Here is an 18,726-nt window from a genome sequence, read left to right on the forward strand (position 1 = left end):
AGAAGGTTCCATATTCTTAGAAAAACACAGTTAGAGCTCCCGGAAAGGTTTTACATTCGTAATAAATATATTTCGGACCGTCCAAGAAGGTTTCACATTCTCAAAAAAACATTTGAGCCCCCTGAGGAGGTTTCAGTTTCTTAAAAAAGCCAGTTGGGATTGCAGAGAAGGTTTCACCTTCTTAAAAAAATCACTTGTGACCCCCGAGAAGGTTTTAATTTATTTTTTTTTTTAAAGACGGGGGACCTGAGAAGGTTTCAGATTCTTAAGAAAGACACTTAAGACTCATGGCAAGGTTTCACAATCTTACAATAAAACAGTTGGACTGCCTGCGAAGGTTTCACATTCTTAAAAAACAGTTAGGGATCAATTGGGGAGAAGGTTTCATTTAAAAAAAAATTACAGTTCGGAGTTCTAAGAAGATTTCAGATTCTTAAAAAAAACCAGTCGAGAAGGTTTACAATCTTAAAAAAAAAATTGGACTGCCTGAGCAGGTTTCACATTCTTAGAAAGAGACAGTTAGGCCCTCGGGAAAGTTTTACATTCGTAAAGAATATCTGGAACCCTCCAAGAAGTTTCACATTCGCAAAAACATTTGAGCCTCCTGAGAAAGTTTCAGCTTCCTAAAAAAACAGTTGAAACTCCCGAGAAGGTTTCACATTCTTAAAAAAAATATATTTGAGAGCCCAGAGAAGGTTCCACTTTTTTCTTTAAAAAGTCAGTTAGGGCCCCTGAGAAGGTTTCAGATTTTTAAAAATAGCCAGTCAGGGCTACCGAGAAGGTATCACAATTTAAAAATAAGACAGTTGGGTGTCCTGAGAAGGTTTTACAATCTTAAAGAAATTTGGGGCCCTGAGAATATTACTTTTTCTTTTAAAAAAGACAGTTAGGGCCCCCGGGAAGCTTTTACATACGTAAAAACGTTTGGGACCCTCCAAAAAGGTTGCACGTCCGCAAAAAATATTTGAATCCCTTGAGAAGGTTTCACCTTCTTAAAAAAAATCAATTGGGACCCCCGAGAAGGTTTCAGTTTTTTTTTAAAGACAGTTGGGGCTTCAGATTCTTTAAAACACAGTTGATAGCCCCTAGAAAGTTTCTTTAAAAAAAGACAGAAGAGTCCCCCCAGAAGGTTTCATGCTCTTAAAAAAAAAAGTTGAAGCAACCTAGAAAAAAAAATTCACATTTTTTAAAAGTAAAGAAACGCAGCGCTTGAGAAGGTTTCACATTAAATAAACAGTTGAGGCCCCCGAGAGAATTTCATCATCTTAAAAGAAAGCTATGTAGTTGAGGCCCCTGAGGATATTTCATATTCTTAAAAATTGTTTCGAAAATTATTTTGACAGAAATACCTTCGCCCTTGAAGTGTAGTTCGACAATCTAGTATTATAAAATTTGATTTTGCGATTTTCGTTTTGTACTAACGCTCAGGAAGGAAAAAAATGCATTGATTCTTAATCCTTACAAAATTTCACATAAGATGGACATCTCATGGGACTGAATTGAGACATTTTAATATTGTACTAAAAATGGTGGATGCGCCGGGATAAATGTTTCCCTCTTTTATTTAAAGAGGTATAGCGAAAATAAGAACAGATTCGTGACTACAAGATAATTTCAAAATTAATTGACCACTTATTTGACATACCAGTATTCAAAGAACATCTGTTTAAATAGTAGATTCACCAGTTTATAGAGAATTTTTTTTTCGGACCAATTTAAATAAATAACCTTACTAATATTTTGGTAAAATTGGTGAAGACACTAAGATAAATTAGCAAATTTTTCTGTTAAATCAAAAAATATCCAAAAAATAAGCCCAGATTCGTGTTCCTAAGAAAATTTTCCTTAAAATGGAGACCTATTAGAACTATCAGTTTCGTTAAAAAATGGTGGATGCGCCGGGGTAACTTTTCTCAGTTTTTTTTTTTTAAGAAATATGGCAAAAATAAGAACAAATTCATGGTTACAAGATGAATTAAAAAATATTTGACCTCAATTTTCTGACAAAACTGTGCTTTTTACTAAGCAAAAAAATAATGATTAACCTGAAAATTTTAAGGAGAATCACACCAAAATGCGCACTACAAATTTAAAACTCGAATCCATGAAATCTAAACCCTCACAAACAATAAAACTGTACGAACATATTTATACCCGACACGTTTCAGTTTTCTTCTTGTTGCCACATTTCCATTTCAAGTCTGCTCTTAGACGGCGTCGCGGCGCTTTGACTTTGCAACTTCTTGTTTACCAACTATCTCCTCTCCCGACGTGCAACAAAAATCAAACAAAAACCCATGCATCAAACATTGCACCGAGGTCACGGTAACAAACCTGGACTAATCCGAACTCCCGCCGAAATCCATGAATAAAGTATCAGTGTGACGTTGAGCGGAAGTTCATACATCGCAAGCTCCAAAATCCGGCTTACAGTCGCCCCCCAGTGTCTCGACCTTGCATTTTACGACCCAGCAGCGCCGAAAGATTTGTTAATTCGTGAGCGGTTAAATTGGATTTAAACCGGTTTTTTACGCATGTACAGGCATGGCGACAGGAATGACGACTTATATTGATTAAAAAGTTTGGTGACGTCACTGAGCCAAGTGCAGCCGCCCACACGAGCCGTAAAGTCGAGACGAGAATTCGAGATGAGGGGTTAATATACAAGTGCATTTTCAAGTAGTGCGTTATACAACCGACTTACAAACAGTAATGAACTTCCCACACCGACAAAGTAAATATTTTAAGACTTAATTACACTGTAAAACTTGTCGACTATTATTATTCTCGCTGCGAGATTAAGTACGGCTCCGGTTTTTCGCAAATCGGGTTTATGTCGGCGCTGTGGCGCGTCAGAATTGAGTTACGCTTCTATAATTGCGTTAGTCACAAAATGTATACGTTATTTTTTCTACGACCACCATAAATTTTTGTCAGTGGCTTGAATGTGAAGAGTTGTCACGAGAGCAATTATTATCAATGAAATGTTAATTACAAAATTTATTTAATTATACACGTGCCGACAATAAATTAGTCCGCATTTCCGACCTACTTTAATTATAGTTCTGTGCAATTATACGTGTTAATAAAAAATACAATACGCGTCATTATAATCCCATTTTCATTATTTCTCGTGAATGCGTCACATATTCGAAGCCATAACCTAAAAAAAATAATAATAGACTCACGTTATGTTTGACGACAGCGATGAAAGTATTCTATTGTGTTCTACTAATAATCAAATATGTATACAATTTGTTCATCAATACGTAAGTACCGAAATAATCACAAAACCCTCCCGAGTCGATACAGGAAAAAACTGATCAAATATTCAATCAAAAAATTAGTCTGGCAGTGACAGCAGCTATGATATATGTATCTAAACTTTCCTCTATATTGTGAGCCTAAGTATAGCAATTTTTCACATGTATCTGAATAGGATCCACTTGAAATGGAAAACTATTTGTCGCCTGAAGCAAGATCTGTTTCACTGCTCAATTTCATAAATAAAAAAACACCAATCCCATCAATCGTTAGCCGGTGAAAATCCGGTTTTCCGTCTACGCCGGCACAAAAGAAATTTATGCAAACTTTGTTCTCGAAAATCATTTGGAATGTAATTTTGTAATAGAACAAAGAAGTTGTTAAATACGGGACTAAGTTAGATAACTGTAATTAAGAGTAAAGCTCGAACAATGCTGCCATACAACCACCCACAATGTTCCTAATTGGTTAAATAACTTTAATTGTGTGAGTTTTCAGCTAACTTTCACGGATTACGGAAAAGCGAAAGTTTTACCTAATGCATTCTTCCATTAAAAGAGTCGCGTACAAGTTTAATTTATAGAGTGACATAAAGGAATTTGGTGCCTCCGTAATCGATAGGGCGTGGTTCATAACCAAACTTGGTCCTAGTTATCATCGAAGTTTAAAATTTAAAAGTGACGCTAAATCGCGAGGGGCGAGGATTAACTGCGCCGAGATCGTAGTTTAGACACGCCCACTTATTACCACGTGGCACAAGCGCAGCGTGCCATTGGTACCTGTGTCAAAATTACACACTTAAAAATTTTAAATAATAATTATGTTATTACAGTTTCTGTTTACTTTCCATCGCGACCTTCCATCCCCGCAAAAAGCGCGAAATCACTTACCCATTGTGCGCCCGACGGAGATTAATAACGTCGGAAGGCGTCTTAGTCTCGATTACCATTTAAATCAAATTTTCCGGCGCGATGGCAAGCCAATATTTAAACAAATGCGTGTGTCCGATTTCGGGATTTTACGGCGTGGTGCCGAAGTAGATTGGAATATCCAGCCGGTGATACTTAGAGCGATTTGCATAAACGTGGAACGGACGTTCCTTGGTTCAGGGAGCAATTTTTGCGGATTGGGCGATGGTGATATTTTAGTTAGCAGCGAAGGGGGAGATGGAGCGGAAGTGAGGATTTTAGGAATTTTTGGTGCAGGGTTTAGGGGCGATGCGGCTGTACAGTCGGGGGCAAAAACGGTGCTTGGGCGTAATTAATCGCATTATGCTTGTGTGGTGTCTGAATGGGTGGAGAATATTTTGAGTGTTGTGATCATTTGTCATTTTCCGAGTGAAAGTGGAGCTGCTGTTTATGGTTATCTGGCGACTGTCTGTCGTCTGTATGTTCAAAACGAGCGTTTTTGATATTTTAGCAAGAGACAAACATTAATTTAATGATTACAGTATAAGTAATTGAAATTTATTTTATTTTAAATTAAATCAAGAATGATTTGTCAACTTTTCCCAAAATTATAGAAACACTTTGCTATTTTTATCTGTGTTGTACCTGTCAACAATGATCCTCTAAAAATAGTTGGTGACGTCATTTTTTATTTGATTTTATTAAGGAAATTTTACTTCCCTCTATGTGTGTATTCATATTTACATCTATTATCAACCGCGAGATTGAAAAAGAAATTAGTCAAAGTTGGCCATGCACGACAAGCCGTTTCTCGTAATTTAAATTTTTTTATTAAATTTCAAATTGACAGTTTAAAATTAGAATAATGACACCTACTTTTAAAATACATAAAAATGAATAAAACTTACTGTTTTCCAATTTTGTCCCATTTCTGAAGTAATATTCTAACAAAAAAGCTTTAATTTCGTTTAATAACATTGCAAATTACTTTTGTCAATCTTTTGTCAAGGTGACGTTTAATAAAAAATTATTATAAACAAAGACAAACGGCTTTTCGTGCATGGCTAACTTTGACTAATTTCTTTTTCGATCTCTCTGTATATAAGTAAATATTTATTGCTTTTTATTTGTCGATTTTTTGTGCTCCTTTTTTCTTTGGTCTTTGGTGTCATTTTGTAGCATTTTCATTTTCTTTTAGTATTACTTTTTTTCGTTTTTTGTGTCTTTCTTAATGCCTTTTTTGTTCGTTTTTTTTCCTCTATTTTTCGCATTTTTTTCCTCGCTTTTGTTGAAATCTTTCTTTATCACTTTTTTGTCGATGTTTTTGTCGATATTTTAAAACTTTTTCACTTTTTTGACTGTTGTCATTTTTTGTCGTATTTTTCGTCGTTTTTAATCACTTCTTTAGTCGCTCCTTTTGTCAGTTTTTGGTTGATTTATTGACGCATTTGTTAGATTTTAATAACAATAATTATCGTTTTTTTCTTTCTTTGTCGCCTTCTTTTCCTCCCCATTTTTGTGTGTTTTTTTATTGAGTGTTTTCATCGCCTTCTTTTTTGTCAATTTTTTCTCTATCCTCTTTAGTTTAGATAGCGTGTATGTCACACTTTACAACAATTTTTCTCCCCATTTTTAACATTGTTTTTGCTCTTTATGTGTTTTTCTTGATGTCTTTTTTGGTTTGATTTTCTTTTCCTACAAGTTTTTTTCGCTTTTCCTCATTGGTTTTGTTGTAGCTTTTCTTTGTTGCTTTCTTGATCTTTTGTCCTGGTTTTCTGGCCTCTTTTTTAAGCCGGTTTTTTGTTTTTTCTCATTCTTTTTCGCATCCGTTGTCTCTTTTCATCGATTTTTTGTGTTTCTTTTTTAATTAGCCACGTTTTTTGTCGTCTTTCTATCGCATTTTTAATCCCCTTTTTTAATACGTTCTTGCTGCTTCTTATATGTCTTGACACTTTCTAGTTCGTTTTTTGGTGCTTTTTTCTGCGCTTTGTTGCTTTCTTTCTGACTTTATCCTGTTTTTATCGCTTATTTTTTCGCACTTTTGACACCTTTTTGGCTGTTTCCCGTCTTTTTTCCAGCTGTTTTTATCCTTTTTTACTTTTTTGCGTTATTTTTATTGTCTTTTTTGGGAATTTTTTTCTTCTTTTTTAATCGCGTTTTTGGTGGTCTTTTTAGACGCTTTTTCGTCGCTCTTTAATCGCTTTTTGTCCCATCTTTTTACTTTCTATACTTCTTTCTCTTTTTTAATGTTTTCTATTACTTTTTTGAAGCCTTTCTGTTTTTTTATCGATATTTTTGTCGCGTTTTTCGAATTTTTTCTCATTTTTTTCTCGCTTTTGTTGTCGCTTTGTGCTGCTTTTTTGATTCCTCTTGTGGTTCTGATTTTCGTTTCTATTTTTCTAACTTTTTTTGTCACTTTTTACAAATTCTTTAATGCTTTTTTGTCGTATTTTTGTTGGTCTTTTTGTCGCTTTTTGCAAGCTTTTTTGTGCTTGTTTTATCTGTTGTCACTTTTTTATTTGTTGTTTTCTTGACGGCTTTTTTATAAATTTTTTTAATCATTTTTATCTTTGTTTTTTGCGTTGTTTTCTTTTTTCCGCGTCATTTTCGCATTTTTTAACGCGTTTTTCCGTCGATTTTTTTGCCGTTATTTTGTGTTCCTTTTTTTATCGTGTTTTTGTTGTCCTTTTGTCTTTTTTTTTTGTTCGCCATTTGTTATTTTTTCTTGATATCTCCTTTTTCTTTTGTCATTTTTTGTCACTTTTATGTCAGTTTTTGGCGTTTTTCCGCCCTTTTCTTGCCTTTTTTTATTTTCACTTTTCCGTCGTCTTTTGGTTTGTCAATTTTTTTATTGCGTTTTTTTCGCTTTTTTGTCGTAGTTTTTGCAGTTTTTTTTTTGTTTTTTCTTCTCGTCTTTTTCCTAGCTATTGTTGACATTTTTTTTGCGTTATTTTCTTGATACCCTTCTTTTAGTCCTATTACCTTTTTGTCATCTTTTATTGACACTTTTTGTCTATGTTGTTGTAATTTTTGTTTTGTTTTTTTAAGTTCCTTTTATTACGGTTTTGTGTGGGTTTTTCCTGCTTTTTTTAATCGCGTTTTTGTCGTCCCTTTTGACACGTTTTTTCGTCTCTGTTTTATAGCTTTTTGTTTCATTTTCGTTATTTTCTTTTCTCCTTTTTTGTTCCGTTTAAAAAAAAATTTGTAGCTTTTTTGTAGACTTTCTGTCGCTTTTTGTTGTTGATTTTTTGTTTTTTTTACTGCTTTTGTTCATTTTTTTCGTCTTGATTTTCGTCTGTATTTTCTAATCTTTTTTGTCACTTCTTTACAATTACTTTAATGCTTTTTTGCGCTTTTTTTTCGTTCGCTTTTCTGTCGTCTTTTTTTGCTGCGTTTTTTCGGCACTTTTTTAATGATTTTTTTAGTCGTTCTTTTTGTCACGTTTTTGTACTGCTTTCTTGAAGCCTTTTTTTGTTCAGATTAAAAAATATATATATTTGACGTTTTTTGGTAGACTTTTTTTATAACTTCTTTTTCGACTTATATTCGCTTTATTTTGTTGTTTTCCTGCTGACTTTTTTGCTGTTTTTATCGCTTACTTTTTTCGCGTTTTTGATACCTTTTTAGCTGTTTCCCGTCTTTTTTTTCGCTGTTTTTGTCCTTTTTTACTTTTTTGCGTTATTTTTATGGTCTCTTTGGGAATTTTTTCCTTCTTTTTTTAATCGCGTTTTTGGTGGCCTTTTTAGACGCTTTTTCGTCGGTCTTTAATCGCTTTTTGTCCCATCTTTTTACTTTCTGAACTTTTTCTTTTTTGTTTGATTTTTAATGTTTTTATTATTTTTCAAGCTTTTCTGTGATTTTTTTTTCATCGATATTTTTGCCGATTGTTACCGCTTTTTTCTCAGTTTCTTTTTTCCTTTTTTTGGTTCTGTTTTTCTCTCCTTTTCTAACCTTTTTTTGACACTTGTTTTTTGTAATTTCTTTTATGTTTTTATTTTCTTTTTTGTCGTGTTTCTGACGTCTTTTTGTTTTTTCCACACTTTTGTTTATGATTGTTTCGTTTTATTTTTTTTTTATCATTTTTTAATAACTCTTTTATAACTTCTTTGTAGTTTTTTTTGCTTTATATTCGATTATTTGATCCTTTTCCATATCCTTTTTCGATTTTTTTTGCTGGGTTTTGTTTCACGTTTTTTGTATTTTTTTTTTTTCTTACTGTTTTACTCTTTTGTTGTTTTCCTGCTGTCTTTTTTTTGCTGTTTTTAACGCTTACTTTTTTGCATTTTTGTCACCTTATTTCTTTTTTTTGCAGTTTTTTCGCCCTATTTTCACTTTTGCCTCGCTTTTTTAATTATCGATTTTTTACTGCGTTTTTTTTTTCGCGTTTTTGTCGGTTTCTGCAGTTTTTTTTTGAGAGTTTTTCTCGCCTTTTTCCTAACTAATGTTGACGCTTTTTTGCATTACTTTCTTGATGCCCCTCTTTTGGTCCTACTTTTGTCCCTTTTTTCTCACATTTTATAGTCTTTTTTATCATTTTTTTGCCTATGTTTTTGTCCTTTTTGTGAGTTTTTTCATGGCTTTTTTGTGGATTTTTTCCTGATTTTTTTTTATGATAGTGATGATATACTCCTTTTTTGTTCGGATTTTAATTGTTTTTTGCGTTTTTTTCTAACCCCTTTTTTCACATTTTTTATCATTTCTTTAGTGCTTTTTTGAGCTTTTTTTTCAGTCCCGTTTCTGTCGTCTTTTGCCGACACTTTTTTATGATTTTTTTAACCGCTCTTTCTCTCACCTTTTGGTATTGCTTTCTTTACGCCATATTTTTGATTTCGATTTTTTTTTTTATTTTCTTTTGCCGTTATTTGGTAGACTTCTTATATTTATTTTTTTTTTGCCTTTCATATACTTTTCTGATCATGTTTTTCCATTTTTTTCTGTCGATTTGTTTACTGTGCTTTGTTTCTTTTTCTGCCACTTGCTGCCTTTTTTCTCCTGTTTTTATCGCCTATTTTTTTTTCGCTTTTTTGTCAACTTTTTATCTTTTTTGTCCGAATTTCTATCGTTTTTTTGTTTAATTTTTTGTAGCTTTTTGTCCTTTATTTTTTCGGCGCATTTTTATCGTCTTTTCTTTGCTGCCTTTTTTATTCAATGTTTTAACCTTTTTGTCACTTTTTATAGCCTTTTTTGACACTTTTTTACTACCTTTGAAGCTTTTTTACGATGTCCCTTTGTTTTTAGTTTTGTTGTTGCCTTTTTCATTTTTTATTATTCTTCCCTTCTCTCACAGTTTATTTTTATAAATAACTCACTTGAAACCTACAATGTAGGATGAATGCTTGATTTATTTATAACTTGTCCTTATTTTATATTTTTAGATAGAAGTTATCATAAAAACAATATAACACAAAAAAACAAAGGTTATAATTGATTTAAGAAACTGAATTTCTTTAGTAATACTTGAAGGACCAGACAAGTTCGATCCAAATAACTTTAGATCTGTTTTTCTAATTGCCTCACTCGTTTTTATTCTTTTTGCTAATAATGTTTCACTAATAGTCAAAAAATATACACCACTTTACAAAAATATCTTTATTGGACAATGCAACTACGACTTAAATAAATCGTAAAAATGTTACTACCACACTGAAATTTCAACCTATCACACTTTTTCATTTCTCAAAATTTCTACTAATACTGAAAATAGTTATAAATTATTACAAAACAAACATAACTATAAAGTTTCGAAAACTACCCTAACATTTCCTTAAATTATCAATAAATAGCATTGACAACACAGTCTTTTTCACCCTAATCCAAATTAACGAGCGCATGACACTCCTTCGTATAATTAACCGGAATATGAGGCTCCACGATCCGTATAAAACTGCTCAAAGGACAAATCGCATCACAACCCTCCAACTTCTGCTCCTCGGGCTCGCTATCCACGTCTCGCAAATACAGCACCTGAAAACACCCTTCAGAACGGTTCCAACACCCCTTAAACGCTCACCTTCACTCCGTAGCCCATTTTCTCGTTCAAATAGTGCAATTCCACTATCACAGCCGCCGAATACTTGGGAACATGTGGCTTGAACAGATTTAAAGTTGCCAGAATATTGACCACGTTGTTCTCGTGCCCTGAATACAGGTAGATCTTGCGCTCGGCGGGGGAGAGGGCGCGATTTGATTTGTCGATCATGTGCTTGAGGATGACCCCCAACATGCGACCTACATTAATTCGTTATAATTATTATCAAAAAATCAAAGAAAATAGGAGAAAGTACCTCCGTTGAGGGTTTTCAAAATGGCGTTGTAGTTTTCGAAGTTGCACTGCAAACCAGCTAGGGTCTGTAGTGGTTCGGGGTAGACAGTCTTGGACCACTCCGGAAGGGTCAAGTTCATGTTGGCTTCAGCATTGAGGGTTTGGTAGACGTTGAAAGCGTCACCCGTGTTGTCGATTTTTATCTTAGTGTGTTCCTCAATGTACTTGAAGAGGTCCCTATATTGTTTCGTTTGTCTTTGAATATCGTCAGACAATAGTACCTCCTCTAGTTCTTTGACGTAGGCTGGGCAATAGTGCGTCGGACGTCTCAAAGTCTACAAGTTGTTAGAATCAACATAAGTAATCTGTCTAAATATAAATTGGTGGTTTTTGGGTGGTCACTTGACCTTTCCACTCGACTGACTTACATAATCGTACCGATCCTTGTCAAAGTGTATCGGAATGGGCATCCATGGTAACGAGTCGCTCCATCGCTGGGCAGGCGCAGGTGGGAACAACGCCGCCAACACCAAAAGCAGCGACGCCTTAGTCCTGTCAAAATCGGTACTAACCGCCTCCACCATTTCCGGTACGTACAAATCCCCCAGGAACGAGTCGTACCGTTGCCGGAGAATATCGCCGAGTTTGAACGACATCTGCTTGCCTTTCTGCAACAAGTACCGTACCATCAAACTGGGTTAATTTGCACGCACGATTTAGTACATTTGTCAGAGCTCCATATCCCATGGGCCAGAACGTCTGCGCATCGTAGGGGTCCGTGGGGTAGACGTGCTTGTGCTCCGGGGTACGACTACCATGCCTGAAGAACTACCAAGACCATAAGTCCCCAAAAAAAAACAAATTTTGTTACTTACCACGTGAACCAGCTGCAAGGTCTGCTCCTTCGCTTGAAGAGAGCTAACCGCAAAAACACAAAAAACTAACAAGTATCTCATCTTGGACGATAAAAAGGCAAAGTGTGTCAGTACGGGACGTCAGCACCGTACTGAGGATTTATTAAGCGTCGCCCATTTTATACGTTTAACTAACAGAACCGGACTTTTTTTAAACGTTGACCTTAAGTAACATTGCTTGTCGCAATTCTTTAAATCAGCGGATGTAAAATTTGCGGCTTGTTACGGTACTCACAAGGAACGAGGATTTTGGGGTTCGGGAAAGTTTTGCGAACGCAGCGAAGATTGAAAGAACCTTGAGTGGGTAATTTAATTGGAGACTTGCCTGAATGGAACGTTATCATTTTGAATAAATGAGATAATAATAGGGAGTTTGTGCGGTCATTGTGTTGGTGCTGTGGGAGTACCCAACGTCATGAAACCCTCGTAAATCGCACCTCTCCTGGGAAAATAAAACAAATTTGTGTTTTTAGGCAGTCGTTATTGGCGTTATTAGCTCAGGTGTTGGTGGACAATTAAGTCAAAAGAGTACGTATAGTACTTGGATATTTAGAAAGGAAATGATAATAAATGTGTTTAATTTGTATTTTATAGCGATAAGTTGGCTTTACGTAACAGCAGTGATTCAGCCGTGGCTGCAAATGTTGAGTGCCACTGTCAATCGAAGAACCTCTGTAATCTTCAAGTCCAGACATTTCTAGTTCACATCGGATGATTTCCTTGAAACTACGTACTTTTCCTGTGCTCTGATTTTCCAAATTAATTATAGATCGGTTACAACACCCCGATAAAATCGTTACATCAGAAAAGTCCCCTATTCAATCTACGTATTTTCTTTGGTGTTAAATTTTCAAAAAAAAGTTGACCGTCATCTCGTGCTGACGCTTATCAAACGTGTGAAAACAATATTCATTCCGTTGCACAACCGATATATTTATGGATCTCCGAGAATAATGCGTGATGTTTGTGATTTAGATAAGTTAGAATATTTTTAGAGATTTGGAGCTGACCGTTGGACGGAACTTAAAATTCCTGATATCGCGACGAATTCTCACCAAACTTTGTGTGTGGGTTTTATCTTGGTTGACGATAACGTACACAGAAGTCAGTTCGACGACCGTTCTTCTTTTGGGGGGTCGAAAAATTCCGCTGTAAATACTAACATGAGCTAAAGTTACCTACAAATAACTCGTTTGCTGATCATGGCTTTTTTCCGGTGTTGGTGTACGTTTGGTTGGCCAGTTTTCGGAGAATCATTTCAAAAAACGTCACGGTGACAGTCAGATTCGAGCACATGAACACGAACTTGATTTAAGTTCTGTTTTTTGTTCAGTTTTATCGAGAACAATTTCTCTGTGCAGGTGTGTACAATGTACATACTGCATAACATGCGGAATTCCTGGCATAATGTTACTTAGAAGGCCACTTCGTGATAAGTTATCTATGCAGTTTACCTAGTAACTGTTACCTGTTGACAGTTCAAGAGCGTAATATTTTTCGCAAATGACTATATTAAAATTACACATTGTTAGATTCGTCAGTCACGATTTTGTGGTTGCTTTGTGAAAAAACTGGTAGTTTGTTCTTGAGGGTTTTACAAAACCTTGAAATGGTTGATAAGATGCTTTAGTGATGATTAAGTTGAAAGAGATTTCTTTGAAAACGTAGGACAGGAATTTTTACGATAAGTTAATACTTTCTATTCAGTGCGAGTCGATAGCAAGAATTAACGTTAATACTCTGTTCTAGGCAACTAATGCCTCACTACTTTGATATATACGGGATTTGAAAATTACGACAAACAATGCTACGTATTTTTTTTTTGCAAAATATGTTCAAAAATTTTACAATTACAGATTTCATTTTTGTCGTGTCGAGATTTTTTGTTACTTTTTTCTGGTTTTTTTCTCACCTCGTTTCATTGTTGCGTTTTATTGCTGTTTTTTGTTCCCTTTTTCACACATATTTTTGGTCTTTTTCTTATCGGACTTTTTGTCCAGATGTTTTATTGTCTCTATTTTTATAGTCTTTCCTGTTATCCTGTTTTTTCCGATTTTTTCTTTCACTTTTTTCGCCTTTTTTGTCGCATATTTGCAGTCTTTTTATAGCCTTTTTAATCTTTTTTTAGTAGTTTTGTTGTCACTTCTTTCGTTGTAATTTTGTCGTCTGTCAAGAGTTTTTTTTGTCGTTTTTTTTTAGTAGCTTTTTTGTCGTCCTTTTCTTCCACCATTTTTTAACTTCTATTGTTGTCATTTTTATGTCGTTTTTAAGGCCCTTTCTTGCATCTTTTTTGTGGTGATTTCGGTGTCTTTCTTTGTGTTTTTCCCTCTTTTTTGTCATCTCTTTTTTTTGTTGTTTTTTTCGTGTTTTTGTTCCTTTTTAAAAAAACGGTTTTTTTGTCATCGCATTTTTATTCATTTTTTTAGTATGTTTTTTGTCGTCTCATTCCTTCCGCCGTTTTTTGTCACTTCTTTTGTTGTCATTTTTACCACATTTTTTGTGGTTATTTTGTCGTATTATTGTCGCGATTTTTGACGTATTTTTTTGTCATCTTGTTTTTTTTTTGTTTTTTTTTCTGCGTCTCATTTTAATTGTATTCGTTTATTGTAACATATTTTTGGTCTTTTTGTCGCCCTTTTTATTTCTTGCCTTAGCGTATTTGCCTTTTTTTTATTTTTTACAGATTTTTTTCCCCGTTTTTCTTTGTAATTTTTTTTTTAATTATTTTCATCACATATTTTGTGGCCCTTTTGGCGCTTTTTTATTCCTATTTTTGGCGTCTATTTTGTCATCTCGTTTTTTCCATTTTTTTCTTTCATTTTTTGCATAGTTCTTTTTCTAATCTTTTTAATTTTCTTACCACTTTTTTTTAATTTTGTTGTCACTTCTTCGTTGTAATTTTTGGCGTCTATCTATCAAGTGTTTTTTGTCGGTATTTTGGTGTTTTTTTCAGGCGCTTCTTAAGTAGCTTTTTTCTCGACTTATTGTTTCCCCCATTTTTTTTAGCTTCTTGTTATCATTTTTATGGCATTTTATGGGCCTTTTTTGTCATCTTTTTTCTTCCTATTTTTGGCGTCTTTTTTGTCATCTCGTTTTTTCCACTTTCTCTTTCATGTTTTGCATAGTTCTTTTTCTAACCTTTTTCATCTTTTTATCACTTATTTATAATTTTGTTGTCACTTCTGTCACTGTAATTTTTGGGGTCTATCAAGTGTTTTTTGTCGTTTTTTTTTTGTGTTTTTTTTGGCGCTTTTTTTAGTAGCTTTTTTGCCGATTTCTTGTTTCCACCATTTTTTTAGCTTCTTTCGTTGTCATTTTTATGACATTTCTTGCGTCCTTCTTTGTTATCTTTTTTGTCGCGATTTCGGTGTCTTTCGTGGTGTTTTTCCCTCTTTTTTGGCATCTATTTTTTGTTGATTTTTTTATTTTTTTGTCCCTTTTTGTTTAAAAGCGGTTTTTGGTAGCCTTTTTCCCATCATTTTTTTGTTACATACTTATGATCTCTTTTTGTCATCGCATTTTTATTCATATTTTATTATTTATTTTGTCGCCTCCTTCCTTCCACCGTTTTTTGTACTTCTTTTGTTATTATTTTAACATATTTTTTGTGGTCTTTTGTTTTTTTGTCGTTTTTTTTTGTTATCTTGTTTTTTATTGCTTTTTTCTTCGTCTTTTTTCATTGTGGTCGCTTTTATCGCATATCCTTAGTCTTTTTTTGTAACCTTTTTATTTCCTTTTTTTCCACTTTCTTTTAGCCTCGTTTTTTGTCCCTTTCTTATACAAGCTTATTTTAATAGATTTTTTATCTCCTTTTTTTGTCTTTGTCCTCTCTTTTTATCCCGAAGTAAGGCTTACTGTGACACAAGAATTCTTTAATGATGCTGATATAAAAAAAATATAAGTAAGTGTCTGCAATTGTTATATGTATACAGTGTTTTTTTTTCGATATTACAGTTTTTCGATTTTTATAATTTTTTGATTTCACAATTTTTCGTTTTTTATTTGCTTTATTTTTTTTATTTTTCGATAGCTTAGTGCCTCAATTTTCAAATTTAAATTTTTCAATTTTTCAGTTCTTAAACTTAAGTTCCTAATTTAAAATTTATCAATTTTTCGATTTTACAATTTTTTGAAATAACTCTTGGTTTTTCATTTTCTTTGTTTTTCAATTTTTCCATTTTTTAGTTTTACCAATTTTTAATTTTCGTTATTTCAAGTTTTCGTTCGTGGTTAATTCTGCAATTTTTCGATATTACAATTTTTCATTTTTTCAATTTTTCGTTTCTCAATTTTTGATTTTTCGATTTTTTAATTTTTTGTTTCTTCAGATTTTCAAGTTCTTGATTTTTATTTTTTATTTTCCTGATTTTTTAATTTTCATTTTCTCGATTTCATATCACAGATTTTGGTATTTTCATTCCCTTTAATTTTTCAATGTTTCTTTCGATTTTATAATTTTTGGTTACTTCAATTTTTCAAATTTTCAACCTTTGATTCTTCAATTCCTCAATTTTCCAATTTTTTAATTTTTCAATAGGTATTGCAATTTTTGGATTTCCAGTTATCCGATTTTTTTAATTTTCAATATCTCGATTTTATAGTCCATATTTGGGTTTTTCGATTTTGCACTTTTTCCATTTTTAAGTTTCCCAATTTTTAATCTTACGATTTTTCTATTTTTCGGTTCTTCCGAAGTATTTTATCGCGATTTTTGACGTCGTTGTTTTGTAATCTTTTATCGCTTTGTGTCATCTAGTTTTTATTGCTTTTTTTTCGCTTTCTTTTATTCTCGTTTTTTAATGAATTTTTTTGTCCCTTTCTTATACACGCTTATTTTATTGGATTTTTTGTCTCGTTTTTTGTCTTTTTCCCTTACTTAGGAACAAAAAAACAGAAGAATCCTTTAATGATGCTGATATAATAAAAATATAAATAAGTGTCTGCGATTGTTATAGATTGTTTTTTTCTATATTACAATTTTTTGATTTTTCAATTTTTCAAGTTATTTAAATTTTTTAATTTTTCGATTTTACAATTTTTTGAAATCACACTTTTCCGTTTTTCCTTTTTTTGTATTTTTATTATTTTTTGATTTCGTAATTTTTCGTTTTTTATTTGCTTTATTTTTTTTTATTTTGCGACATCTTAGTTCCTCAATTTTCGAATTTCGATTTTGCAATTATTGAGTTCCTAATTTATAATTTATCGATTTTTCAATTTTACAATTCTTGATTCTTTCATTTTCTTCATTTTTCATGTTTTTAATTTTTTAGTTTCTCAATTTTTAATTTTCGATGTTCCAATTTTTCGTTTCAAGTTTTCGTTTGTAGTTTTTTTAATTTTGCAATTTTTCGATATTACAATTTTTCATTTTTCGATTCTTCGCTTTCCAATTTTTAATTGTTTAATTTTTTGTTTCTTTAATTTTTCAAGTTCTTTTTTTTTTATTTTTCATTTCCCAGATTTTTTAATTTTCATTATCTCGATTTTATATCACCGGTTTTCGTACTTTCATTTCTTTTAGTTTTTCAATGTTTCTTTCGATTTTATAATTTTTCGTTAATTCAATTTTTCAAATTTTCAATTTTTATTCTTCATTTCTCGATTTTCCAATTTTTGAATTTTTCAATATTGCAATTTTTGAATTTCCAGTTATCCAGTTTTCCGATTTTTTAATTTTCAATATCTCGATTTTACAGTACATATTTCGTTTTTTCGATTTTGTACTTTTTCGATTTTTCAGTTTCTCAATTTTTAATCTTTCGATTTTTCTATTTTTCGGTTCTTCGGTTTTTAAGTTCTTGATTTCCAGTTTTTAGTTTTATACATTTTCGTTTTTTAATTTTTGATTTTTCAATTTTGCAGGTTCGCAATGTTTCAATTTTTTTTATTCAAAAGTCTAAAAATCGAAACCTTAAAAAATCGAAAAATGGCAAATCGAAGAACCGAAGAAACGAAAAATTTAAACAGAAAAACTAAAAACGAAAAACTTAAAGACCAAAAAATTGGAGAATCCAAAACATTGTATAATCGAAAAATAATAGAATCGTCAAAATTGTAAAATCGAAAAACTGTATTGAAAGGCTAATAAATATTACTGTTCTTATTATTAATATCCCTCTTTTGGTGCTATTTTCCTTTTTTTCCTTTTTCTTGCTTTCTTTTTTATGTTCTTTTTTTGGTGTTTTTTGGTTGCATATTTGTACTCTTTTCTGTCGCCTTTTTAATCCCTTCTTTACCTCTACTTTAAGTAAGCTTTTTTGTGGCTTTTTTGTTATTTTTCCTTTTTTCTTTCACATTTTTTTGAGTCCTTTCTTGTGGTCTTTTTGTATGGTTTTTCAGCGTCTTGCTTTGTCTCTTTTCCCCCTTTTGTGTTGCTTTTTTCGTCTTTTTCTGTTCTTTTTTATTCAAACTTCTCTTATCTACTTTTTCTTAATGTTTGTTGGCGCTTCTTTTTACAGATTTTCTGTCGTCTTCTTTTTTGGCATTTTTTTGCCTTCTCTTTCTTTAGCCCGTTTTTTGTCACTTTTTTTGTTGTGTGTAATTTTTATCACATTTTTGTGACTTTTTTGTCGTCTTTTTGTTGCATTTTTGGCTTTTTTTCTTCTTACAAGTTTTCTTGGGGTCGTTTTCGTCCTTTTTGGGCGCTTTTAATCATTTTTTTGTGTTTTATTTTTCTCCGTCGTTTTTTGTCGCCTCTGTTGTTATCACTTTTATCCCATTTTTTCCCGTATATTTGTCGCCACTTTCGGCGCCTTTTTTTGTTACTTTTTTGTCGCATTCGTCACTTCGCTTTTTTCGTCTTTTTTAATTCCTTTTTTGATGACTTCATTTTTCCACCGTTTTTGTCACTTCTTTTATTATCTTTCTTGTCATTTTTTTTTCTGGCGTCTTTTTGTAGTAGTTTTTGTCGGTTTTTTTTGTCGTTTTTTGTCGCTTTTCTTGTCGTTATTCTTACCGGCAATAAAATGTTGATTGTATTATCACAACATTCTATTAAAAAAAAAAATCACTTGGAGGAAACATTTTTATTATAGGAATTACCATAAAACATTAAACTCGCACAATTAATTTAGTTGCTTTTTTGATGTCTTCTTTTTTTTATCGTTTTTGTGAACTTTTTTTGTCGTTTTTATTGTCGCCTGTTTCTTGTGGCGATTTTTGTCCTCTCTTTTATTGTTCTTTTTTGTCGTTATTTTTATCCTTGATAAAATGTTGATTACATCATCCTAAAATACATATATATCACATTTTTTTGTCTTTTTTCCCGTTTTTGCCCCTAGGTGACGGAAGAGTTCTTTAGTGATGCTGATATACCGAAAATATAAGTAAGTGTTTAATAGTAGCCTTTTATGGCGCTTTTTTTGTTATCATTTTC

The 18,726-nt window shown here is 32.5% G+C and overlaps 1 protein-coding gene across 1 annotated transcript; it reads right to left on the reverse strand.

Annotated features, from left to right (window-relative positions):
- Window positions 1-9,746: 9,746 nt before the first annotated feature.
- LOC135127271 (venom acid phosphatase Acph-1-like) lies at window positions 9,747-11,676 on the reverse strand. Its single transcript, XM_064053716.1, has 6 exons — window positions 11,310-11,676; window positions 11,158-11,262; window positions 10,863-11,102; window positions 10,457-10,769; window positions 10,183-10,400; window positions 9,747-10,136 (listed from the first exon to the last, which is right to left on the reverse strand). Exons 1-6 carry the CDS (start codon window positions 11,388-11,390, stop codon window positions 9,981-9,983), a joined length of 1,113 nt encoding a protein of 370 aa, XP_063909786.1. The 5' UTR covers window positions 11,391-11,676; the 3' UTR covers window positions 9,747-9,980.
- Between the last annotated feature and the right edge of the window lie 7,050 nt (window positions 11,677-18,726).

This window comes from Zophobas morio, unplaced genomic scaffold (genome assembly GCF_036711695.1).
Source record: "Zophobas morio isolate AGI-343-1 ecotype UQ-CSIRO unplaced genomic scaffold, CSIRO_AGI_Zmor_V1 ptg000011l, whole genome shotgun sequence".
Classification (NCBI taxonomy): domain Eukaryota; kingdom Metazoa; phylum Arthropoda; class Insecta; order Coleoptera; family Tenebrionidae; genus Zophobas; species Zophobas morio.

Excerpts from the sequence above, each read along its gene's own strand:
- LOC135127271 (XM_064053716.1), bottom strand. The coding sequence starts at position 11,390 with ATGAGATACTTGTTAGTTTTTTGTGTTTTTGCGGTTAGCTCTCTTCAA. Across the intron at positions 11,103-11,157 it reads GATATGGAGCTCTGACAAAT|AAAGGCAAGCAGATGTCGTT; the intron begins GTACTAAATCGT and ends TACTTGTTGCAG. Across the intron at positions 10,770-10,862 it reads ACAAGGATCGGTACGATTAT|ACTTTGAGACGTCCGACGCA; the intron begins GTAAGTCAGTCG and ends AACAACTTGTAG.